At 45.1% G+C, this 26764-nt stretch overlaps 1 protein-coding gene across 11 annotated transcripts in view; it reads right to left on the reverse strand.

Annotated features, from left to right (window-relative positions):
- The window catches only part of LOC102941241 (phosphofructokinase, platelet), an 81755-nt gene extending 58495 nt beyond the window's left edge, over positions 1-23260 (reverse strand). For 3 of the 11 annotated variants that reach the window (XM_037891012.2, XM_037891006.2, XM_043541497.1), the window contains exons 1-2: positions 22618-23035; positions 7812-7885 (exon numbers count right to left, since the gene is read on the reverse strand). In XM_037891012.2, coding sequence (XP_037746940.1) covers positions 7812-7885; positions 22618-22711 — 168 coding nt within the window. In that variant the 5' untranslated portion in view covers positions 22712-23035. Of the gene's footprint in view, positions 1-7811; positions 7886-22617 lie in introns of all 11 variants that reach the window. The other 8 variants (XM_037891008.2, XM_037891007.2, XM_037891003.2 and 5 more) reach the window with 4 other exon arrangements.
- Positions 23261-26764: the final 3504 nt, after the last annotated feature.

A 26764-nucleotide genomic window follows, 5' to 3' on the forward strand; every position in this document is an offset into this window, starting at 1 on the left:
TCCAATCCTGTAAGATGCTGTCATAAGGTTTAAAAGGGATTATGAGGGTTTAAAAACCTTAGTACCTCTCATTATGAACTCAATACCGAACAGGATTGAGTCCAAAATGAGAACCACTAATTATCACTCATCTCCAATTAGTGATTATACCAAATTTAATTCCTGGAGTTCAGAGGTGAAATATTAACCTAGCCTCCAGAAACAATATGGTATTTTTCAATATATTTCTATCTCTCTGAGCTAGAGCTTTCACACCTTGATAAAAATAAACTCAGCAGTATTAATACTTTCTGTGAGGACAGAATGCTCTTCTGATGTCAATCCAGGAGGTGACTGACTATATGTTAACAAATAGTACAGCGGGTACCCATACTGAGTAGTACTTTACTCCATGAGCAATGGGTTTGCTTGCAAACCAACATACTACTCAACATGAGTAAAGGCTATTCCAGATTAACTCCAAGAGTGGACACTCTTATCCTGCAATAAAATTGCCTTATTCCACATTAGCTAATCCACTCTGGAAGTGCATTACACTAATTCAGAATAAGGCAGTCTTATTCCAGAATTTGGGTGTCTACACTGGGAGTTAATCAGGAATAATTAATCTGCTTTAAATTTACACCCTATTTTATTCCAGATTAGTGTTCATGTCTAGTCAATCCTTAAGGATGATAGAATTGTTAGGGGGAGTATTCCCAGATACCTGAACCCTGAATTCTCATATTCCTTTACTGCAAATTTAGAATATAGTTTCCAGGACTAAAATCAACAATTTAGGAGTTTCCAAAGGCCCTTGCTTTTGGGGGATCAAAATTGTGCTCTTATTCATTATTCTATAACAACTGCTAATTTTCCTTATACTCTGGGGTCAATTTTCCTTTGGGTTATTATCAAGCAGCACAAAGTACTTCAAAGAATTGTATAGGGCTCATTAAATTAATATCTGTTTACACATATAGTAAAACATCTCCATAAATAAACATGCTGCTATAAAGGAGCTCAATCCTATTCCACAGCCAGTTTGTTCTTGCCCAGTTCAAAGCTGTGCCCATTACAGCTACACTTTGCCTGAATGTGGGGCTACTTTTTGCCACAACTGCAGAGTTCTTGACCCTGCAGAAGAAACTAGTAAAGAGGATGAAACAATTTTATGTGGCATCAGAGGAAGCATTTATGGGATGGACTGCCTTTGGCTCATCAACTTTAATAAGTCAGGCTGAAAATTTCAAGGCCTTTAATTTCACCAATTGGCTCTAAACAGAAATATTTTTAACCCTCAGGTTTTTGGTGGTGTTTTTGTTTTGTTTTGTAACCTCCCAGAGCAGCTTCACTCCACCAGAGAGGTTGATCACATCATGGAGCAGGCCACCCAAATAACCCGAGAGAACTTGCTTCAATACAAAAACAAACAACCACTGACCACATTCCTCAAACTGGAACCTACACGGGGTATCATCAAACAATTATAACCCTTACTTGATGTGGATCATACCCTGAAAGAAATTTGTCCCAAAACCCCTCTTCTAGTCTTCCAAAGACCCCCCAACATCTCCAAGCTCAACATCAGAAGCTCCCCAGAGGCTAGAACACACCAATTCAGAGCGGTACCACATACTGCCAGAAAAACAGATGGAAAACCTACAGACATGTCTCTGCTATAATGATCAATACCCCTACATGTGTCTATCATGACATGTGGTGTACCTCATCCAGTGCATCAAATGTCCCAACAGCTATGTGGGTAAAACTAGACAATCACTGTGCTCTTTAATGAACTCATCCAGAAAAATGATAAAAGACAAAAACACCCTATCACCCATAGGCGAACGTTTTTCACCATACAAGCTGACCTACCAGTACTCATCCTCAAAAGAAACCGTCAAAATACAAGCCTTCAAAATACAAGCAGGAGAACTTAAATTCATAACTTTCCTAGACACTAAAAATCATAGTCTCAACAGAGACACTGGTTTTATGGCTCTTTACAACAATTGGTAATCTACTAGCCCTTCTTTGTTCTATGGACTGTAGCAGTGCTAACTGACCGCTTCATTTTAAGTGGTTTCTTGCAACATGCATTAACCCCGTATCTTTAATGATCTTGTATTTAGCTGTGACACTGTGGTTACCTTTTCCAGACCTGAAGAACAGCTCTGTGCAGCTTGGAAGCTTGTCTCTTCCACCCACAGAAGTTGGTCCAATAAAAAATATTACCTCCCCCCACCCTTTGTCTTTCTCTGGGACCAATATGGTTACAACAATACTGCAAACCGCATATTTCTAAGGCATTTGTATGCACCCATGAAAGAAAAATGACTGCGTGATTAATCAACACCCAAATCAAAGAAGAATAACTGGTGACTGCCTACAGTGTAATGTTGAAAGGGTTGAACTAGAAGCAGATTTCTCTCTCACAGGCATGTCCCCTACTCACAACGAATCATATGCTCCTGTGTTCCAGACCTACACAAGTGTAAACAAGATAGAATGTTACTCTCTGTTGGAATCCCTGCTCTGCTACAGTAACTCCATTGTACATCAATATTCACCTCACGCAACTTCTACAGATTCATGTCTTCAAACTGTAGTAATTAATCTGTGATTATCCCCAATTTGCCTTATCCTGGAAGGCATTAACAAAGCTAAAAATTGCAGAATATCAACAGTTACATATTTGAGTGTATTAAGTGGTCTACTAAAGTATGACAGAATGCATCCCTGTATTCACACCCTACATACCATTGTAATAATTTTTGTATAAAATATGCCTTGTGAGGTATCACTGGAAAACTAATAACTTGCTGGTCAATAATATCATAATGAAATGTGTGTGGCAACATTATATGCAAAGTTATGAATTCCCCCTGAATAATATTAGTTGCACATGTTCAAACCCACTAGCCCTGATTAGGCAGGACTGGTCAAGCAGGTCTTAAACTAAGGAATGGGTGTTTAACTCAATTTACATATAAGTTGTAACATATAACAGTGTCTTCAGACAACAAGGGGGGGGAAGACAGAAGACAAGAAAAATCTGCATTTCAGCAAACAGAGGTGAAAAGAAACAGGGTGCAAAATCTTTCACCGCCCTCCTTTACTGTTTGAATGAATTTTACCTAGGGCTTGTCCTCAAGAAAATGCATTTCAAAGGGTGACTGAACTATAAAAGTAAGGGGCAAAACCCCTCCAAGTTATCTCTTCCTATCCATCTCTCACTCTTTCACCAAAGAAGGCAAAAGAAACCTGCCCATTTGACTTGGGGGAGAGATCCTGACCTGAAGTTTGGTCAGCCCTGTTGCTGGAAGCATATGGTAAGAAGTTCACCTTGAACCAAGTCTTGTTTGTTAAGTTTAGGAAGCATTTTATCTTTATTTCTCTTGTAACCATTTCTGACTTTAATGCCTTATACGGGTACTCGCTTAAAACGTATCTCCTTGAAGTTAAATAAGCTTGTTTTATTCATTAATCAAAACTAATCCAGTGTTATGTTTAAACTGAATTGTGTGGGTAACTCCATTTAGGGTAGCAAACTGTTGTTTATTGATCCCCTTAGATGGGAAACAGACCTAATATAACTGCACTGTCCAGAAGAGGGCTGGACAGTGCAGATTATACTTTTTGGGTGGTAAATTTGGGACTGGGCATGTGTTGGGGTCACCTGCAAGTGAAACTCAAGGCTGCTGGAAGTCCGAGAGCAGCTGGTGTTTGCTGACAAGCTGCTGGGGCCAGGGTTGCTGGACCAGGGCTGTGGCTATACACAAACACTCAGAGTGTAACCTGCATACTGTTTGTGAGAAGTCCAGGTTGGGAGCTATAGCAGGAAAGCACTGTGAGGCACCCCAAGCTGCAGGGCAAGGGTGACATAACCCCTCACTGGTCTGGATTGCACCCCGGAATGTCATATAAAGACGTATTTCAACATTTCTGGTCAATTTAAGAACAGGTTAGTTTTGGAAAGGCATGGAAAGTGAATGAATGTGAGCAGTCCTGAGCTAGGAACTCCAGGAGCAGCCAAGACCGAGAAGGCTTGAACTGAACACTTATCCTATTAATTTAAGGGTAAATAAAGTCAGGAAGAGGGTGAATTTTTTACTTCCCAGTGTGAGGATGATCCTCCAGAGGCACAGACATGACATGGGGGGGTCTTACGTGCCAGGCCCTTACTGCTATACTCCCTGCAGCAGGGAAAAGAGTGTGCAGCTCAACATCCATACATCACACTGATCCTCAGCTGCATTTTGGACCCTTTATGACCGCTGTAGCCTGGCTTGAGTAAGAGAATCCTTCACACTGCTCTACCACAGGATAAAGAGAACAGCCATATAGTCCATGTACACAGACGCAACAGGGCAGGACAGTAACACAGGAGCTTTAAGCCATCTTTGCATACTGCTTCTTGACTTGCACTCTGTGTATTTTGGCTGCACCCAAGGATCTGTCCCTAAGGCTTCAACCCCAACGTCTGTCCACTCTCACTTCCCCATATCATCATGATGCAGGACCCAAACCATACTTCACTGCCAGTCATCCATTAAGTCATACAATAGGGGTAGCAAACCATGCAGACTGCAGACATATTAATTTCAAACCATGGAGGAGCAGGGAATGAAGGGGTAGAATTAATATTTTCCTATTACAAAAAGAGAATTGGTATGCAAATAAGCAGAGCACTGTGCTCCAGAAATCTTTTGTGCTGTGCTGCCACAACAACCAGTTTCTGAATACGTGGTGTGCTCATTAGCTTGCCAATTCCTAGAATCCCCTTGCAACTCACAGCTAATTTGTAGTCCTTCTGACAAGAGTTTAGATTTTGAGGGGGCAGAGTAAGAAGTTCTTTGGCTGTCTTTCTTGCAAGCTAAAATTGTGGAAAGCTTTTACCATATTTAGCCTCAGAATAACCTACATCATATTTCATAACATAGTCGAATTAATTTCTGCATTTTGAAACAAAACTTTGAAGTGTCCAAAATAACATAATTTGCTTGATGGTTGTTTTTCAAATAGCTGTTATTTTTTCTTTCAACCCTAAACTCATGTCCTTTTTAAAACTGCCACAGACTATTGGATAAACCATATGTACACATTATTCTGAAACACATATAAATGTATATGTTGCTTATGTTACTATACAAACTTCAGTGAATGCCTTATGCCAAGTAACTTTTACAGCTTAATGTGTCCAGCATTAGGAATAGCTTACATTAAAAAACAAAAGCAAAAACAAACAAACAAAAAAACTCCTTTACAATGTGTTTTATAGCTCTAGTGTCTGAACTCTGAGTATAAACAGATATGGATGAAAATGAATAAATAATCAAGTTTAAAAATATAAATAGTGTGTTAGGTAAATACAAACTAGCAAATGCTGTATTTTCTAGCACTTTTATAATTAAATTTGGTTTATATAACAAACTAAAATCACCTTTAATTAGCAAAACTGCATCCCACATTTTAGCCTAGGTAAAATGTTTATTTTGGTTTATAAACTTCTAAAACATAAGAACAGAAGAACAGCCATACTAGGTCGGACCAATGATCCATCTAGCCCAGTATCCTGTCTTCTGACAGTGACCAGAACAGGCAATCATCGAGTAATCCATCCCCTGTCACCCACTCCCAGCTTCTGGCACTCAGAGGCTTGGAACAGCTAGTGCATAGGGTTGCATACCTGACCATCTTGGCTAATAGCCATTGATGGACCTAATCTCCAGGAATTTATCTAGTTCGTTTTTGAACCCTGTTATAGTTTTGGCCTTCACAACACCCCTTGCCAATGAGTTCCATGGGCTGTGCATTGTATGAATAAGTACTTTCTTTTGTTTGTTTTAAATCTGCTATTTATTCATTTCATTGGATGACCCCTGGTTCTTGTATTATGTGAAGGAGTAAACTACAGTAGCTTATTCACTTTCTCCATACCAGTCACCATTTTATAGACCTCCATCCTATCCCCTCTTAGTCCTCTCTTTTCCCAGCTGAACAGTCCCAGTCTTTTTTAATCTCTCCTCATATGGAAGCTGTTCCCTACCCTTATTCGTTTTGTTGTCCTTCTCTGTACCTTTTCCAATTCTAATAGATCTGCTTTTGAGATGAGGTGATCAGAACTGCACGCAGTATTCAAGGTATGGGCAAAACCATCGATTTACATAGAAGTATTATGATATTGTCTGTCTTTTTATCTATCCCAGTGGTTTTCAACCTGTGGTCCATGGACTCCCTTGGGGGTTCACGGACTATGTCTAAGGGGTCTGTGGAACACTTAGACTGAAAACTGACTGAACAGAATTCAGCTATATATACACAGACAATAGATTTCCAAAGGAGTCCACACCTCCTTTTCAATTATTTTAGGGGTCCACAAATGAAAAAAGGTTGAAAGCCACTGATCTATCCCTTTCCTAATTGTTTCTAACATTCTGTTCACTTTTTTAACTCTTGCAGCGCATTCAGTGGATGGTTTCAGGGAACTGTCCACAATGATGCCAAGATCTCTTTCTTGAGTGGTAACAGCTCATTTGGACCCCATCATTTTGCATGTATAGTTGGGATTATATTTTCCAATGTTCATTACTTTGCATTTATCAACACTGAATTTCATCTGCTATTTTGTTGCCCAGTCACCCAGTTTTGTGAGTCTGTAACTCTTCGTAGTCTGCTTTGGACTTAACTATCTTGAATAATTTTGTACATTTGCAAAATTTTGCTACTTCACTGTTTACTCCTTTTTCCAGATCATTTATGAATAAGCTAAACAACACTGGTCCCAGTACAGATCCCTGGGACACACAACTATTTACCTCCCTCCATTCTAAAAACTGACCATTTATTCCTACCCTTCGTTTTCTGTCTTTTAACCAGTTACTGATCCATGAGAGGACCTCCCATATTATCCCATGATTGCTTTACTTTTAAAAACTAAAGGCTTCTAAAGAAGAACTGATATAATGCCAACATACAATACAAATGGGCCCTCTGTTTAAAATGTTTACTGTATTCCAATATTCACATACTTTAAAGTTAAAATGTATCTCTTTATTAAATCAGAGTACAATATTGGCATTTTCCTGTAACATTTACATAAATAGTTTTCTCCTTTTGATGTACACGTATATGTCTTTCAAATTTCCATATCCCATGCAATTTGAATGTAACTTCACTTACACATACATCAATCACAGACACAATATTTCTGATACTTGGAAAGAAGTCGATAGGACTTCATTGTGTAGCCTGTCAACTGCTCCCCTTAGTTTGCAGAATGGGAAAGACTGTCCAGCGGCTATAGAACCAGCTGCAGACTACTCCTGTCATGTAATCTTCCTGTGCCTCAGTTCCCTATCTGTAAACTGGGAATAACACTACTTTCCTGCCTCACAGGGGTATTGTCAGAATAAATACCTCAAAAGTTGTAAGGTGCTCATACTAGAGTAAAGGGGGGGGGGGGGGGCGCTAGATGAATACCTTACAGAAGGTATTCAGGTATAGATAGACAGGTCATTGCTGCATAATGCAAGGCCTGATCCCATCAACTACCACAGCTAAGTCTTCTCAATATTCCCAACCCCTTGCTCTTGTATGCAGAAAAGGTCTGGAACCAGAACTCAAACTTCTATTTTAATTAGAATATCATCTCTTGGTCATTACCAGATAAATTACCTTTCATGGGTAAAAAAGGTGTAACCACAAGGAACACCATGTGTAACATTTTGAGTTTTTACACCATTAAAGTCCATGTGAAATTTCCACAAGAACAAGGTCCAAACACATTCAGAAATCAAATACAGACGGAATACAATAGGAAAACTAACCTCATAGATAAAATATACTTTAGCTTCTACGTAGATTCCCATACGCACTACTGCACGTACCGCAGCATTCATACCTGGGAAGAGAAAGTGAATTCATTTATTACAAAATTATGCAAGGTTATCTCAATTTTCTAATATTAACTTGAAATACCTTTGTCTAAAACAAAATCCAACAACAACAACAACAATGAAGGAATTGGAAGCTATAAATTGTTCCTAAACAGAAAAAAAAGCTTTTACTGTAACAGAAATGTACATACTGACAATGCAGCCAGCTCTATAACTTGAAGGGGGCAGAGTTATTTGTTTTAGTACCATCATTATATGGACACTGAACAGGGGAGCTTGATGAAATTGTCAAGATATTATCAGAATAAACAGTAATTAGAAAGTGGTGACTGATAAATGACATAAGACTGGTGGTTTGGCACCTTGCAATTTGCAAGACTTACAGGCACAATTCAGTGCCTGCCTCCCCTCACTCCAGAGGGGAAAGTAAGCTGTGCCAGCATTTTTTCCTGGTCCAGCTTACTTTCTTCCAAACCAGCTCAGCTGCACAGATGGTGTGTTGTCGAAGAGCAGAACCACATGATTGCGGGAGGAGGGGGGAGTAGCAAGCCAGTGCCAGCGGTTCTCCCCTTGAGTACACATCTGTGATGTGGATAGCATGGGTAAGGGAGTGCCTTATGGCATCTTACTCCCCTGTGCGGGGAAGTTCTGCAGCTCACAATGGAGCCCGTAGTACTCTTTTCATAGATGGCTGACAAATTGAAACACTTGGCTGAATGATGTCGTACTTGTGTAAATCAGTATTAATACTTCCATTTATTAAGCAGCAAATATGTTCCACAGAACCATTTTATAGCACATCCAATGGGTGTCAATTCAAAGAGTCTAAAAGAATGTGGTGTCTATTATAATGGCTCTCTCCATCTACCGTGGCGAATATTACTCATGAAAAAAAACATGGAGAATTACCAACAGACCCCAGGCATAAGAAACAAATACAGAGCTACAAGAGAGGGGCAAGGAAGCTGAGAGACTTCTCTAACAGCTGATCAGCACTCTCCTTGGATTTATAGATACAACACAGCATCAAATATAGTATAGTATCTACAGTCCCCCAGATCAATAGGACTCATTTGTTACTGGAAATAGCAAAGAAATAGATCAGCTCTGCTGATGATGTAGGTCAAAATAATCCCTGATTTGAAACTCATGAGATGATCAAACCACACAACAGAGTTGACCTGAATCTCCAAACCCACAAACGAAGTCATGCATATGGCCTGTCCTCAGGGAGCCTAGATACTATCACGGCCAGGGAAGTATTTAAAGACCCACTGAACTAACCTCTTTGTGAATGTTGAAATTGATTAGTGTGAAGGTCCCAGTGACCCTGAGGTTTCCTCAAGTGCCTCTTACTTAGGAACTCAACACAAATAAAGTATCTGTTATTAAACAGAAGTCTCTTATTGTGGAAGAACTGAACATTAAGGCTAGGTCTACACTAGAGACCGGTACTGATGCAGCTGTAAGATCTCTCGTGTAGCCACTCTATGTCAATGGGAGAGCACTCTCCTATTGATATTAAAACACCCCCAACAAACGGCAGTAGCTATGTCAGCGGGAGAAGCCACACTATTTTTATCATGCCAGTTTGATGAGAGCCAGTGCAAGTATGCCTACATGGGCAGGGAATAGCACGCCAGCTCCAAGTGTAGGCATACCCAGTGAGGAAAACAAGTCTGTCAGCTAGGGAGAGCAAGATAGTAGCAAATATCCATTCAAAGAGGCAATTCTCCTTCCAGAAACCACATACACTTTGGGTCAGGTTTTTTAAATCAATGCAGCTACATCAATTTCCATTGGTTGAAGATCGGGCCTTTCAAGTATCGACCAAGGCCAGGGAGGATGCAGTAATCGCTGTAGAGTGTGGCACAAGGCACTCTTCACCGCCAAAATCTGTTCTCTATGGCATTTGCGGTCTCTGCCAACTGAAGAGCAAGAAGAGATGCAAGTGTCGCTTAGCATACTAACATTTTTATGCAGAATACTGTTTCTCTAAACCAAGTCTCTACAGATACTGATGGTTAATTACATCCCTATAGTGATGAACAGGATAAAGGCCATGCTTCTTTTTAGAACTATCGGCTGCTTTTGGTTCCCTTGATTTGTCTATAGGGTCTTACAGATGTGTTCAGAGGCCATTCATTGAGTTTTCTCCTTCCCCACTTTCATCCTTCTGGAAAGCTCTCACCTGCTGCATCCTTCAGGGTTCCACCTTCTCACCTTTCCTGTTCAACATGTACGGGCCGATTCCAAGCTGTTTTGCAGATATAATAAATATTGACCAACACAGAGTTCTGTGTCTGTCTTCCACCGACTAACAGTTTCATTAGCCCAAGTCTGCGACTGACTAGAAGGAAAATGGACAGGCTGAGATTCAGAATGGATGTAACTTGCACCAGCTAAAACAGAAGAGATTCTTGTGGGCATGAAGAAGCATTTAATGGACTGGGCAAAGGCATCACCTGCATCATCTGCTGACAATGCATGCCTGCCTCTTGTCAATGTTTTCTAAATTAAGCTCCTAATGGATCGGTCACTGATCCTGGTTTTTCAGGTTATAGCTGCAACAGATTTATTTTAATCTTCTGTGGCTTGTGAGGAGTCTGATCACCCCCTTCTAATGCAGAATTCTTCCCAGCCAGTAACACCTTTGCACCTCCAGACTACACTATGGTAATAACCCATACTTAGGCCTAACATCTAAGACCACCTTGAAGCTTCAGCTCGAGCAAAATATAACTGTCTTCTGCCCAACCAGAGGAGACCTGCGAACACAACACTCATGATCAGGTCTTTGTATTGTTTCTCTCTCCCCCTCCTGGGTTCAACTGAAGGTGCTGGTGATAATCTTTAAAACCCTGAAATGTCAAGGACACATTAACTGCATCACATCTCTTAAGGCCGGGGAGGGAAGCACTTTCTTTTCAGCTATCTGGGGCTGAACCTGCCAGCGACTTCGATTGTCAACTCTTTGGAGGAAGGGCCGTGTTCGTGTTCTGTCTTTTGTGATACAGCATGGCCAGAGGGCAACAGGAGAGCCTTCTTCCCTGTACAGGGAAGAAAGTTTGCTATATATTAAAGCACCTGAAGCTAATTGGAGCACCTGAAGCCAGTCACTTGATAAAAACCCTCTGCTTCAATCAAACAAGAGGAGGAGCTGAAGCAGAGTGGATTGGTGTTGGAGTAGAGAGCAGTTTGGAGGGAAGCAGAGGAGAGTCTGGAGAAGTGCTGTGGTGGGCTAAGAAGACCAAGACCCTAGGTAAAGGGACACCTGGTTTGTGCAGAGGGAGGGCAGGAAGCCCCACAAGCTGAAGGGCAGGAAAGGGAAGTAGCCCAGCGGAAGGAACTGCTAGTTCAAGCAGTTTACTGCTATCCCTAGGGCCCCTGAGCTGGGACCTGGAGTAGAGGGAGGGCCCGGGTCTCTCCCTCTCCACTCCCCTCCCCTAGGGCACTAGTGGGGCAGTTAATACCCCAGTTAAGGGGCAAGAAATGGTGCCCTGAACACCCCCCTCCCCCCGCCTGGCCCCAAGAAGAGAAAACGGGAGACCCATGATAGTAGTGCCGGCAATTTGCCACACGTGATGTGAGCAGTGGGATCTACGCGCTGGGGACTTAAACCAGGGTTAGCCAAAACCCTCCCATCCCTAAGATGGACGACGTGGTCAAGGCCCTAATACAAGCCACCGCAGCCCAGCAGGAGGCTACCTGGGTCCAAGCAACTGCCCAACAGGATGCGACTCGGATACAGCAGGAGACTAATCGTCTGTTGATGAGTCAGGCTGCCCAGGACCGAGTCCTGCTGCAAGAGCTGGTGAACCAGAGGAAGGCCCTTATGGAGCTGAACCACAACTGCGACGGGACCCAGACCACACGGCCCAGCTACTGCCTACAGAAAATGACACGGGAGGATGATGTGGAGGCATACCTCCTGGCTTTTGAAAGAGCAGCCCTGCGGGAGGCCTGGCCCCAAGATCAGTGGTCTGGTATCCTCGCCCCGTTCCTGTGTGGGGAGGCCCAGACGGTCGTCTACGATATGGCCGTGGAGACTGCAGCAGATTACCCCCAACTGAAGGCAGAGATCCTGGGCAGATCCGGAGTAACAACGGTGTTGCGAGCCCAGAGGTTCCATGGGTGGAAGCATATTGAGGACAAGACACCCCGATCGCAATTGTTTGACCTGATCCACCTGACTTGGAAATGGCTGCGCCCTGAGGCCCTCAGCTCTGAGAAGATGATGGAGCTCCTGGTACTGGACCGGTATAGGAGGGGGCTACCACCAGGCCTGTGGGCTTGGGTTGGCCAGAATGACCCCTCCACCTATGATGAGTTGGTCTCCCTCGTGAAAAGACAGCTGGCAGCCCGCGAACTGTTCCAGACCCCAGGGGGTGAGACACGGCAAACCAGGAAGCCAGTCCCAAACCCAAGGCCCTGGACTGTCGAACTCCAGAACCATAACTAGGAGGAAAGACACCGAGGAATGGCCTGAGGCCAAGAAGGGACCTGGGGGTTTGGAAAGAGAGGGCTGGGTGGGGGGCAGCCAAAGAGCCCCAGGCAGAGGGTGGCAACCAGAATAAGGGGGCGGTGTTAACAAGTGTGGGGAATTCGGGCATATCGCAGCCCAATGCCCCAACAGGGAAGAGCCTATGCAATGTAATCTGGGGGATCACGGGGAGCAACGTGGCCTAATTGGTCTGGTAGGGGTCGCAATGACCTCGCATGGGTATACAAGACCAGTAAAAATGAATGGTATCGAGACCATAGCATTAGTAGATTCCGGGAGTGCTGTCACACTGGTCTCAGGGAAGCTGGTGGGGCAAGACCAAGTAACCCGGGCCAAAAACACAGGGGTAACATGTGTTCATGGCACCGTAAATTTCTACCCCGCAATCCCGGTATGGATTGAGATCCAGGGGAATACTACCAGGGTGACTGCAGGGGTGGTCCCCAGGCTCCCCTACCCTGTCTTAATTGGTAGGGACTTCCCCAGGTTTGAGGGCTTACTCCCCCCAGTAGAGCCAGGGGAGGGTAGCAACCCCCAGGCTGAGACAGAGGCACCTACAGATAGCCTCACCCCAATGTTTGCTGAATTTGCCCCAGAGTTATTCTCATCCCCCAGAAAACGCCAAAAGTATAGGTGGGAAAGGAGGGCAGATAAAAGATTAGGGACCAGGATTCTAGCAGAGAACCAGAAAACCTCCCTTGTTGGTAGGAGAACCCTTTCAGGAGGCCAGGAGATAATTCAGGCCCGTTTGGACTCTGAGGCGGTTCCTAGCCCAAGTAGGGGCAACCCAGGGGGCAGAGTAGAAACAGGCCCCCTGGAATTAGGTCAGATTGGTACCGCAAGTGAGAATTTCGGGCAGGACCAAGCCAATGACTCGCTATATGCGAATGTGAGGGAGGAGGTAGTGCAAGTAAATAGCGTACCCATGGAAGAAAAGACCAAAGGCCCAAGGCCATGTTATGTGCTCAAACGCGATCTGTTGTACAGGATAGCGCAAATACGAGGGGAAGAAGTAGAGCAACTCTTAGACCCCGGAAACACACAAAGGCAGTACTAGAGTTAGCTCACAGTCATCTATTTGGGGGACATCTAGGAGTAGACAAGACACTGGATAGAATCCTAAGAAGGTTTTATTGGCCAGGAATACATGCAGAGGTCCAGCGCCATTGTGCCTCCTGCCCTAATGCCAGTTGCATAGCCCCCGACCTCACTTGCGGGCCCCATTAGTACCTTTGCCTATTATTGAAGTCCCTTTCGAGAGGATAGCCATGGACATAGTGGGCCCACTGGAAAGACTGGCATGGGGCCACCAAAACGTACTAGTCATCCTTGACTACGCCATGCGGTATCCAGAAACCATTCCTTTAAGAAACCCCACATCCAAGGCAGTAGCAAAAACCCTACCCCGCATCCAGGCCATACGGACCTCAGTCTACCATCCACAAACAGATGGACTGGTCAAGCAGTTTAACCGTACCCTTAAAAGTACGATCCGGAAGGTGGTAGCACAGGATGGAAAAGACTGGGATACCCTTCTACCGTATCTAATGTTTGCTATACGGGAAGTCCCCCAGGCGTCCACTGGTTTCTCTCCCTTTGAACTACTATACGGACGCCACCCACACAGAATATTAGATATGGCCAAGGAGGACTGGGAAGAATAACCCAACCCAGGAAAGAATGTCACTCAGCACGTGACACAGATGAGAGAGCGAATAACTCGAGTCACCCCTATAGTATGAGAACCTTTGGAAAAAGCACAAGAGGCCCAGCGGACATATTACAACCGTTGGGTGAAACTACAGAGATTTCAGCCAGGGGAACGGGTGATGGTGATAGTGCCGACGCAGAAAGCAAACTCCTAGCCAGCTGGCATGGACCATATGAGATAGTGGAAGCCATTGGGGAGATGGACTATAAGGTCAGACAATGAGACCACCACACTTTGTACAACACCTAGCTCAATAGTGACATGATCCATGACTAGGGCCCCTAGGCATTATGGGAGTACAAATAATAATGGTAAGGTGACTTATCTTCTTTCCCTCATTGTTGGGGTTTGAGCAGAATCCAAGTGTGGTCACCATTAGGACATGTTATTAGAAACTTGTTTAAACTTTGAGTTGTTTGGGTTTTTTTTTTTTTTTTTTTTTTAACTTTTTGACTTGGTGCCAGCGTATATGCTAACATTTCAGGAGACGGCAGTGGTGATTCATTATTAGTACCCATTGCTGGCTGCTCGATGTAAGCAAGCACCTAATTGCTATGGTGAAAGGCAACTTAAATCAATAAAAAATAAATTAAGCATAAAATACTGATTTCTCTGACCCTTTAGAGTTGGCAGTTATAGCCGTCTCATACACAATGATTGGATAAGAGGCTCCTAAATCCCACTGATTCAGGTATCCTCATGTTAAATAGGATTTTTCTCCCTTGGTTGATTAACCTTTGTAACAGTTTCTTCATTAAAAGTGTGAGGGGAAAGGAAAACGTTTTTGAACACTATTTTGCTCATTTTTTTAATAAAGTAGAGGGTCTCTACTGATGCAGTACATTTTAGTTACTGTATGGTTTCTTACATGTGTGTTTTAGCCCTATTTGTTATGTAAGACACTTTTTTTTTTCAGTTCAAACTTTTTTTTTCTTGTCTGTTTATATGATTTTACATGTATTCATTCTGAGCAGTTTTCCTAATGCTGAGGAGCTCAACTCCACCAAAAAAATCAGAGTTACAATAGATGTACCATTTCAAAAGACAGGTAACAAATTCACTAAAAAAGTTACATGACTAAAAGGCTCAGAAAATATAATTTGCTTTAGTACTAAACTTTTTCTAATGTTAAATTATTCATTTCCTTCTCAGTGTAAGCAGCATTATTTTGCCGGTTCCACGCTTATTCATTTTAAACCAACTTCTCTTTTCTGTTTCCATTTTAAGAACTCGCTGCTGCTTTCAGTTTGAGAAGTTTACTTTTGAAACAGGATGCCAATGCAAAGCTAAAAATGTACATAAAAATCCAGGGTTGTTTCCACACATTTACATTTTCCATGTCTATTTGATAAAGATGGGAAGATTCTAGTCCAGGAATATCAGCTTGGGTTAATATAAACAATAAGGCATTCACACAACCTGGTTTTCCAGCCACCAGTGAGAATTTCACAACTTTTACCAAACACTTAGTTTGATAATTATTATTTGTAAAGCAATACTTCCACTTCAGTGCCTCAAAAGATTTACAGTGCAATTGTCCCACAGAGTACTCTAAGCATACAGTTTTCTTCAATGAACAACTTGTTTATCCAACTAACTACTTAAATTACTTCTACACAACATTTTAGGAAGATGACCCCAAACTCATGTGTGTTTTCCTATTGATACAATTACGTAAATCTCGAAGTATGAAAGCCATGTCAGAGCAAGTGGCTCAAAAGGCGGATATCTGAGTAACACTTAGGCTTGTAACCAGGTTTCAAGAGGTTACAACTACTCTCCCCCTTCTGTCTAAAGCTACACCTATACTATGAGGTAGGGCTGTGATTCTCCTATTCTTGTACACATACTCAGGCTAGCTCGCATTGAATAGAGTGAGTATAAATAGTAGTGTAGCCACAGTAGCATGGGGAGCAGCAGTGGAGGCCATGGTTGAGTCAGGCCGAGTACAGACCCATAAGTTTCAGGCAAGTTGTATGAGGCACAGCTACACCATGCCTCTACTACTGCTACTCATGCTACAGCAGCTACGCTGCTATTTACACTCCCCCTAGCTTGATGACAGCTCGCATGAGTCACACCCTTGGCTCATACTGTATATGTAGCCTAAATAAGAGGTGGATGGATCCCAAAGCTTTTGTCTAATGCAACATGCGTTGCCAGTTTGGAGAAGAGAACCATTGCCTCAGGCCATTCTGTATACCCTCACTGAAAGTTTATAACTTGGCTATTTAATATACACGTTACCACTGCTTGACACTGTGTGACTATTTTGCACTCCATGGCTCGCAATTTTTAAATCAAGACTGAATGTTTTTTCCTCACAGATCTGCTCTAGGAATCATTTTGGACAAGTTCTGCGGCCTGTGTTATACAGGTTAGACTAGATGATCACAATGGTCCCTTCAGGCCTTGGAATCTGTTTGCCTCTGTGCACCGATGGCAATATTTTCAGACTTGGGTGCTTAAAGGCAAGCACCTAGCCAATTTCCAGAAGTGTTCGGTACTCAGAGCTTACACTGAAGAATCTGTTGCTGTTCAGTATTGAATAATCTAGTGATGTCATAAAACCTATATATGGCTTTAAATACCTACCATTGGGTACTTACACCTGAATATTTTGGCCAGAGTGCATTCAAATATATAAAAAGATATCTACAGAGGAAAGCATGAAGTCTCTCCTGAAGCACAACTTGACTAATAAAACACTGGTAAACAATGTTTTATTTCATTATCTTTTGGCTTCTTACAACCAGCATTTCCATTAGAGTATTTATGAAATGTAATTGTATAATTACTACTGGAAAATGGATGTACTCACTAGTCACGAGACTTGGTCCTCATTACTCAGTACAGCAATGATACACACAGGGGATTTCACAGTGGCTTAGAGACTAAATTGTGGCTAAAATAGCCATTTAAAATATGGCAACATAATTAAAATCCTTCTGAATTACCATTTTCTTTTTAGAAAGATTGTTTCCTAAACACAAAAGCACTGCAATAACACAAAATTACCACCAAATTATTTATATATCCATAGATTCCAAGGACCTTTACAATCCTCAAATCTGACATCCTGTATAACACAGGACATGGAACTTCCTCAAATTAATTCTTAGAGCAGATCTTTTAGAAAAACATCCAATCCTGATTTAAAAAAATCATCAGTGATGAAGAATCCACAACAACCCTTCGTATGTTGTTCCAGTGGTTAATTACTCTCACTGTTAAAAATATACACCTTATTTCCAATCTGAATTTGTCCAGCTTCAACTTCCAGCCATTGAAGGTTGTTATACTTTTCATCGTGTTATACTTTTCTCTGCTAGACTGAAGAGCCAATTTTTAAATACTTGTTCCCTATGCAGGTACTTATAGATTTAAATAAAGTCACCCCATAACCTTCTCTTTCTTTAACTAAATAGACTGAGCTCAAGTCTTACAGTATAAAGCAGGTTTTTAAATCCTTTAATCATTCTCATGGCTCTTCTCTGAACCCCCTCCAACAAGATATATGCTATTGTGTAAATGCATATGCTAGCATGTCTTCTATACTGCATATGTTTAGAGAAATAATTTTATATATATATATATACACACACACACACATGCACACACAATAGCATCTTGGGCATTTTAGGCTTGTTTCCCCTCAAAATGTCTTCTCTGCCTCTTAAAAAAAAAAAAATTAGCACCAATCACTTAGAAATTGATTTGTGACACAAGTCACTTTTTTAATTTTAGAAGTAACATCTCCAAAACACCAGATACAGTGAATACTGAAAAAGTCTATACAAACTGCCATTAACTATAAAATGTTCATTTCCTATCTGTAAAATGTATGTTGAAACATGACATGTCAACTTTTTTAGCAAATAAATTATTCTTCAGATTTTATTTACAAAATGTAAAACAAATCCATGAAGCTGTCTTCAAATTATGTATATACATAACACACTTAGCAACCATTATACAATATACATATCAATTCTACAATTTTGGGTGCAGAAAAGGGTTTGTTTTCTTTGGGGGGGGGGGACATGTAATGGACTGGGGCAATATAAGACTGTAAAGCAGTAGGTGATGAAACTGCTGCACAGGTCTGCCTACTACAGAGCCATGATCTGGGCTCTGGGCTGTGTAACCCAGAAGGCTATGACTATTTCATTAGTGCCCAAAAGTGTGCTAGGTGTTTTACCATACAAATAAAGAAACATGACATAGCTCTTAACTTTAAGAGCTCAAAACCAAAGAGTAAGAGTAACAAGCAAATGAAGGGATGGGGTGAGGAAGAGCTGAGGCAAGTATATAAATTTACATGACTGTCATTTAGATTTTTATATTCTAAAACACACAGAACAACTCACTTCCTGTGGGTGACAGAGAATAAGGGGAGGGTGACATTCTACTGAAAGAGGATCCACACCTCAGGAGCCAGTGACTGGTGTATAAATTCATCCACCGGTGCCAGCATTAACATGTCCAGGCCCAACACAGCGGGACCAACAGCCCAATGCACCTGCACACGGAATTCACAGTCTCAGGCCCCTCACTCAGATTATCTTTCACAGCATTCAAACCTTGAAGTTACCCGAACATTCTGTTTTGTGGTTAAGGTTACACTGGAGTTTTAAAGAACACCAGTCCAGATTCTCAGCCATTCCCTGGCCACTTTACATTGTCCCACCAATCTGTTAGCCCTAGCCAATACAGAATTCCCTCTATATAAGGGATCCTGGGCCACTGTAATTGCTGCTCCTCTACCACCCTCCCCATGGTCCCAACATTAACAATTTGCCTAGGGGACACTCTTCGTGCCTCAGTGACTTGTAATGCCAGAATGGCCTTGGGGGGTCATTGACAGCCGACATAAAGTAGCCCAGAGACTGTTCTACATTGTGCCAAGGACCAACCCATGACGTGCAAACCCCAGGATCTGAGGGCATAGGAGCTGCGTAAAGACCCCCTTCTCATGCCCCTCCCTCCAAAACTGCACCGACCGCATTTGGATGCGGTCCAGAATCTGGCACATCAAGCTGATAGATCCTTGAGAATCAGCTGTCAATGTTCAATCACAATATACATCAAGAGACAGAATACCAGTTACTGGGTTTGTTTCCCCATTTAACAGCTGGGTGGCCAAAATTGTAGTGCTGACACAGCAAGTATAGAGTACACTTTACAAGCGCAAATTATTTGTAACATTTTCACTTACACTAAATCCCCAATACACTGCTTAAATCCACCACACAAAATGGTGGAAAGTACATCTACACTGTAAATGCACTGATTAAATCCTGACTGTTGCAAGGGAGCTGCTATAGTATGTGCTGTGAATGTGTATTAATACAGATTTAAGCATCTTGGACCCATAATACTATATACACACTAAAAAACCCTTAAGGAGATTAACAATTGTAAATTTGAAGATGTCACATCTTGAACATTAATATCTACTTTAAATATAAAAGACATGTAATTTTTCACTTTAAAAAAGGCCACTTTTAAATTATTAAAAAGTACAAAAAACACCCAAAGTAGTAAACGCTTGGGCTGAGATTTTCTATGTCAAGCATCTACCTGCAACAGTATAGGTATGTGCCTGCTGCTTCAGTGAAAATACGGGTTAACAGTGTGGGGAAACTCAGAAGCCATCATATAACGCAGCACTAACAGGTGTCACTGTAATGATATCCATTCCTGTTGTCCGTAGAAACAGATTGATGTTGTAAATATTCAAGAAGTTAAAGCAAATGGGGCATGGAAAATCACTTAAAGAATAGAAAATCCTCCCAATTTAAAACAGGATTACTTTGTACAACATAGTTCTTCCAAAACTGTTAATCTGCTTGTTTTTAATATAAAAACCATCAACTACAGACCTCAATATTCTCTCTACATTACCCTCGGCCCCATGTGGTACAAATGACTTTGAAAGGTCATGACTCATACTCCTCCTTATTCTGTTCCCCTCCCAGGATGTGATGCAGAATGGAGGTTGTATACTTCAGTCTTCTGAACTGTTCCCAAATCCCAACCCAGTTATGTAAATGAGTCCTTAATGCCACTCAGACAGACCCACTGAAGCCCTAAGGGTGGGTTTAGTCTCGCTTCTCCTGAAAGAAATGAAAGGATGTTGCCTACAAAACCTCTTGGACGACATCCAGCGTACCCTGCTTTGCAAAACAGTCCCGGAGCTTGGGCAGGGCTCCCCAAACGCTCCTCCCTTTTTATTTTTTGCTACACTTTGCAGAGAATCGAATCTAGGGCCGATCGATTACTTTGGAGAGTTGTTTAAATGTTGCACTATAGCGCCCGGTGGAGACAGCGATGTCAGACTCTTTTTTTCTTTTTTTAAAGGCGCTGCTGCTGCGTGATGTGATCCGCAGCCAGGCGGAAGCGAGTGGCAGGGCTCAGCCGCACGCTGGACGTGCTGCTATGCTGCTCCGAGGAACTCACTGTCACAGTTTCAAAGGAAAATGGCGCTAGGAGGGCTCAGGTGCCCGGATCCCGAGCGCTCCTGGAATGATTTCAGCACAACCGGGACCACCGTCATAGGGCGGATGGCTGCACGAGGAGCCAAGCCAGTCGCTGATTGTCAAGGGAAGCAGCTTGCCTGTCTCGTTCTCTGGGGTGGCAGATCCCTTCTGCCCCCGCATTGGGGAGGGGGTTAGCTAACCCCAGGTAAAACCCCAAGGCACCCCGTTACTCCAGGGGGAGGGAGGAAGGATGCTTCTTCAGCAGAGATATGACGCACAGAGGAATCCGCAACGACTGGCCGCGGATCACGTACACACTGGAGGCGGGGAGTGAGCCAGGAGAGACTGGTCCATGCAAACTAGCATTCTCCTACGCACTAGGGAAAGAGGGGGCGGGGAGGAAAGACAGGACAGGTTCCCCCGCATCCCAAACACACACCTATCAAGGAGAGTGAGGCTTTCTCCTTACACATTCATTGGGGGATGTGGGGGGAACTAGTCCCCGCTCCTCCAAACCCTTACACACCCAGAGGGGTCTCTCTTAACTCCCTCCACCCACAAGCACATCTGCAGGAACCATACTTCTCTCTTCACCCCCACCCACGTGAAAGACTGGCGGGGAGGCCCGGTCCCCATCCCCAATGCAAAGGACAACACAGATTGTCCCCTGCACCGCGCCCCACGCTCCTGAAATACTCCCGATCTGCAGCGAAACTGGCAGATTCCGGATTAAACTACTTCCCAAGGCGCTCCCGGAGCTGCAGCAAAACTAATGTCACCCAGGAGGCGGCTATGGGGAATGATGGCAGCGTTGCACATTAACGAGATAATTCTCCTTCTGGCTAAGGAGATCGAGAGCCTTTGTTTTAAAATATTGCCCCGCATTACCCATCTAGAATCTGCGCCTTGAGCAACCCAAGATAGAATTGTTAATAACATACATAAATTAATTCGGAGACACACGTGGCAGGGGGCCTGAGAAGGGATCTCATGACCAGGTTAGTAAATTTCAACCCATTCTCCCGTTCCCTGGTCGCCCTTTGATTCAATTTCTGTAGGTCCTTGGTCTCTAAGCCCCAGCATTAAACCCCTGCTACCCTTGCTTTGGACGGTTTCACGATCGAAGCTAAGGGATATCTGCAATGTATTAATCTTGCGCGGGTGTGAGCTACCTAAACCGTTGTCATGAATGCAAAACTACTCCTCCTGAGCCTTGTCAAAGACCGAAGTGAAAGGCGGATGAGGTGAGCGGTGGCACTGCCCCAGCGGCAGACAGCTCCCTCCCCACGTGCAATGCAGCAAGTCTCCTACCACCACCTTCTCCCATCCCCCTCACATGCTGGCCACTCACTAGCCCTTTCTCCATCCTCCCCTCTCCCTGCCATCCCCTGAAAGGCGTCTCGGGGATAAAGTTACTGGAGCTTTCGGTTCCCGGCCCTCCAGAAGGCACGCTCAGAAGAGGTCACACGTTTGAAAATGTGACGAGGAAAGGAGGGAGGATGAGGGGAGGCTGCTTGTTGCCGCCCTGCCTATCTAGGCACGTGTGCAGCCCAGACACGGAGGTTTGGCAAAAGGACAATTTTATTTTTTTACACTGATCTCAGTAATGCAGTCCGAGATCAGTGGAACCGGCACTCTCCGCCGGCCCACCCTGCCGGCTAACCTGCCTCCTTTCGCCCAGGTCCAGTGCCCCATCTGCCCCCTTCTTCACTGCCCGCCGTGCCCCGACCCAACGTGTTCCTGCCCGAGTGTGCGCATGCTGCCTGCCCCCCACTGGCCCCCAGAGTCCCTGCACCTCCCACCCATGCCCACTCCACCGCCACATGAGCACCCGGCCCGTCTCCATACCACCCCTGCCCGTTGCACCCCTCAACCGTATTGCCCCTTTCCTTCCCCCCAAATGTACCGTATGACATGCACTCCCCCCTCCCCAAACACACACACTTGTACTGCCCCCTCCCACATTATCCATGCTGCCCAATACCTCCCACAGCCATCCCATACCCCCCCCCCCCCCCCCGCAGCTGCACGGGCAGTCACCTTGGGCATCCCCGCCGCTGGTCAGCACCCCGATGGCTTTCCCTGCGCCCGAGAGATTCTCGAAGAACTTCTTATCCGCCGGCTGGTCCGCCATGGTGCTGGGAGGGGAGGGAGCGAGCTGCGGGCCGGCTGCGCGGCTCCCCTGCCCGGCTGGGGGATGGAGAGAGCGAGCGAGGTCCCTGGGCGGCGCCGGAGGGAGTCCCTGGCTGCGGGGACTCTGCCCTGGGGGCGGAACCCGGAACAGAAACGCTACGGCATAAAACACGTGCAGACAAAGCGGGAGACGCGCAGCCTTCACATCCGCCCCCCAGCCGCCGCTGCTACTGCTCCGGCTCCAGCCTCCTCCGCTCCGGCCTCCCCCCACCCCGGGCAGCTCTGCACAGAGCAACCCAGCCGCGGCGCCGGTGCGGCTCCACCCTCTGAAGGGCAGGGCGAAAAGCCAATGAGCGCAAGTGCACCACCCAAGGCGCTCGGCAGCCTGCAGCGGGGCGGGGAGGGGAGGGCGGGGGGAGGGAGTGCGCTGGGATGCTGCAGCTTGCGTGGGGATGGCGCAGCGGGGGAGGCAGTGATGGAAGAAGAGGCCGGCAGGTGGGGAAGAGGGGGAGGCATGGAAAGGCGGCCCCCTCCTTTCCTTTCCCCCGTCAATGTGTTGGAGCAAGAGGGAGAGGGCAAAGGACGCGGCTGGTTTCCTGGCAGAGCCGCAGGAGGAGGGAGCTGCACAGTTCCTCCCCCCAACTCCCCCTGCTAGAGACCAGCCCTGAGCAGCACTCAGGGCTCTCTGCCTGCAGGTGCTGAGAGGAATGTAGACTGGGCCTGTCTGGGGAAGCTGTTCCCTGTCCTCGCCCTGCATGGTCTGGCAATAAAAAGATGGGCAGTACAGGGGTGCAGGAACAATTTGCTTAATGGGGGTGCTGAGAGCCATTGACCCAAACTGTAAACCCTGTGTATGGTGGAAACCACTTCAAGCCAGGGGGTGCGGGAGCACCCCTAGTTCCAGCACCTAGGGGCAATACCCCTGAAAGCAGCAAGGTGGCACATAATACCCTCATCTCTCTTTGACCTACCTCTGTCCTGCTCTGGTTACACTAGGCACCCAGGCCATTCCCTGCAATCCTAAAAGCGAGAGCTGCTGGTCCCTATAAGCAGTGGTGAGCTGGAGCTGGTTCGCACCTGTTTGCTAGACCCGGTTGTTGAATTTAGAAGCCCTCTTAGAACCGGTTGTCCCTTAGGACAACCAGTTCTAAAAGGGGCTTCTAAATTTAACAACTGGCCAAAAGTGGCACCTTAGGCACTGACTCCGTGGGTGCTCCAGGGCTGGAGCACCCACGGGGAAAATTTGATGGGTGCAAAGCACCCACCAGCAGCTCCCCGCACCGCTCCCGGCCCCAGCTCATCTCCACCTCCTCCCCCTCCCCTGAACACAACACCCTGCTCTGCTTCTCTGCCCACCCACCGGCTTCCCACGAATCACCATGGAAAAATCATGGAGCAAGTCCTCAAGGAAACAATTCTGAAGCACTTAGAGGAGAGAAAAGTGATCAGGAACAGTCAGCATGGATTCACCAAGGGCAAGTCATGCCTGACTAATCTAATTGCCTTCTATGACGAGACAACAGGCTCTGTGGATGAGGGGAAAGCGGTGGACGTGTTGTTCCTTGACTTTAGCAAAGCTTTTGACATGGTCTCCCACAGTATTCTTGCCAGCAAGTTAAAGAAGTATGGGCTGGATGAATGGACTATAAGGTGGATAGAAAGCTGGCTAGATTGTCGGGCTCAACGGGTAGTGATCAAGGGCTCCATGTCTAGTTGGCAGCCGGTATCAAGTGGAGTGCCCCAAGGGTCGGTCCTCAGGCCGGTTTTGTTCAAGATCTTCATAAATGACCTGGAGGATGGTGTGGACTGAACCCTCAGCAAGTTTGCAGATGACACTAAACTGGGAGGAGTGGTAGATACGCTGGAGGGTAGGGATAGGATACAGAGGGACCTAGACAAATTAGAGGATTGGGCCAAAAGAAATCTGATGAAGTTCAACAAGGACAAGTGCAGAGTCCTGCACTTAGGATGGAAGAATCCCATGCACCGCTACATACTAGGGACCGAATGGCTCGGCAGCAGTTCTGCAGAAAAGGACCTAGGGGTGACAGTGGACAAGAAGCTGGAGATGAGTCAACAGTGTGCCCTTGTTGCCAAGAAGGCCAATGGCATTTTGGGCTGTATAAGTAGGGGCATTGCCAGCAGATCGAGGGATGTGATCGTTCCCCTCTATTCGACACTGGTGAGGCCTCATCTGGAGTACTGTGTCTAGTTTTGGGCCCCACACTAGAAGAAGGATGTGGAAAAATTGGAAAATGTCCAGCAGAGGGCTAATAAAATGATTAGGGGACTGGAACACATGACTTCTGAGGAGAGGCTGAGGGAACTGGGATTGTTTAGTCTGCGGAAGAGAAGAATGAGGGGGGATTTGATAGCTGCTTTCAACTACCTGAAAGGGGGGTTCCAAAGAGGATGGCTCTAGACTGTTCTCAGTGGTAGCAGATGACAGCACAAGGAGTAATGATCTCAAGTTGCAGTAAGGGAGGTTTAGGTTGGATATTAGGAAAAACTTTTTCACTGGGAGGGTGGTGAAACACTGGAATGCGTTACCTAGGGAGGTGGTGGAATCTCCTTCCTTAGGAATTTTTAAGGTCAGGCTTGACAAAGCCCTGGCTGGGATGATTTAATTGGGGATTGGTCCTGCTTTGAGCAGGGGGTTGACTAGATGACCTCCTGAGGTCCCTTCCAACCCTGATATTCTGTGATTAACTGAAGAGACAGAGAGCCTGAACCTCAAATGATACGCAATTGACAACTGATTGTATACAATAATTGTATTATAACAGTGTATTGAGCAAGGTCTTTTAGGAAAGTCTGGGACACCCTGCTGACTAATTGTCAGAGTCCCCGGGCGATGTTCTGGAACTGCTCCCTACGAAGCGAGTCAGGACTCTGGGGAAGTCTCCTTTCTGTGAGCAGACTGTCTTCAGGACACACAGCTTCCACCTTCCTGGGTCTGACCTCGGAGCATTCAGCATCCTCTCCCCCTCCGTGCGCTTCCCCCAGTGAGTACGCCCAAGTGGGGTCCTGGGGAAGCCAGAGGGTCCTGCACCCCAACTCCACAGTCAGACGTGACTCTCAGCCAGCCAGTGAAATAGAAGGTTTATTAGACAACAGGAACACAGTCTAAAACAGAGCTTGTAAGTGCAGAGAACAGGACCCCTCAGCTGGGTCCATTTTGGGGCAGCAGTGAGCCAGACAACCATGTCTGCACTTCACTCCATGTCCCCAGCCAGCCCCAAACTGAAACTCTCTCCAGCCCCTCCTTCTGGGCTTTGTCCCTTTCCCGGGCCAGGAGGTCACTGGATTCCTTTGTTCGCCAACCCTTTAGCTCTAACCTTTTGGGGGGAAGGGCCAGGCCATCAGTTGCCAGGAAACAGGGTGTTGGCCATTCTCAGTGTCCAGGCCCCTGCACACACCTGCCCTCTAGGGCTCTGCAACAATCATACACCCTTATCCCACCACCTAGATACTTAAGAACTGCGTAGGGGAAACTGAGGCACCCCCACACTATTCAGAGGACACATTAAGAACAATTCCGCTTCGTCACACTAATATCATTGAGCAATGTATGCATTAACACCGTGTTGACTTGTGGATACTCACAGATACTATGCTTTAATGTCTGTGACCAAGCAAAGGGAGAAACTGGTTCTCTCCCAGATAGGAGGGAATGCAGCTACCTACCAGTCTCCAATGGAAACTCCAGTCACATTGGAATCAGCATGAGGATGGAGACTGCACCCCCAGGAAACCTTCCTGGATCTTGAAACAGGATTGATGAACTTGGGGAATACAGCATGGCATCTGCACCCCAGAAAAAGAACATTTTAAAGGTTTATTGGACTATAAAAAGGGGAGAACTCCATAGTTGTCCATCACTTGGGAGATTCAAGAGGCTGTAGCTCTTGAAATTACAGAATGTTGGGTCCTTCAACCAAGGGACTGAAGTTGAAGAACAGTTTAGGCAAGAAACTGCCTAGGCAAAGAATGTAATTTGCTGAAATTAAGTTTTAGTCTTAGAAGCATATTTTCCACTTGTTTACTTGTAACC

This window comes from Chelonia mydas, chromosome 2, assembly GCF_015237465.2.
Source record: "Chelonia mydas isolate rCheMyd1 chromosome 2, rCheMyd1.pri.v2, whole genome shotgun sequence".
Classification (NCBI taxonomy): domain Eukaryota; kingdom Metazoa; phylum Chordata; order Testudines; family Cheloniidae; genus Chelonia; species Chelonia mydas.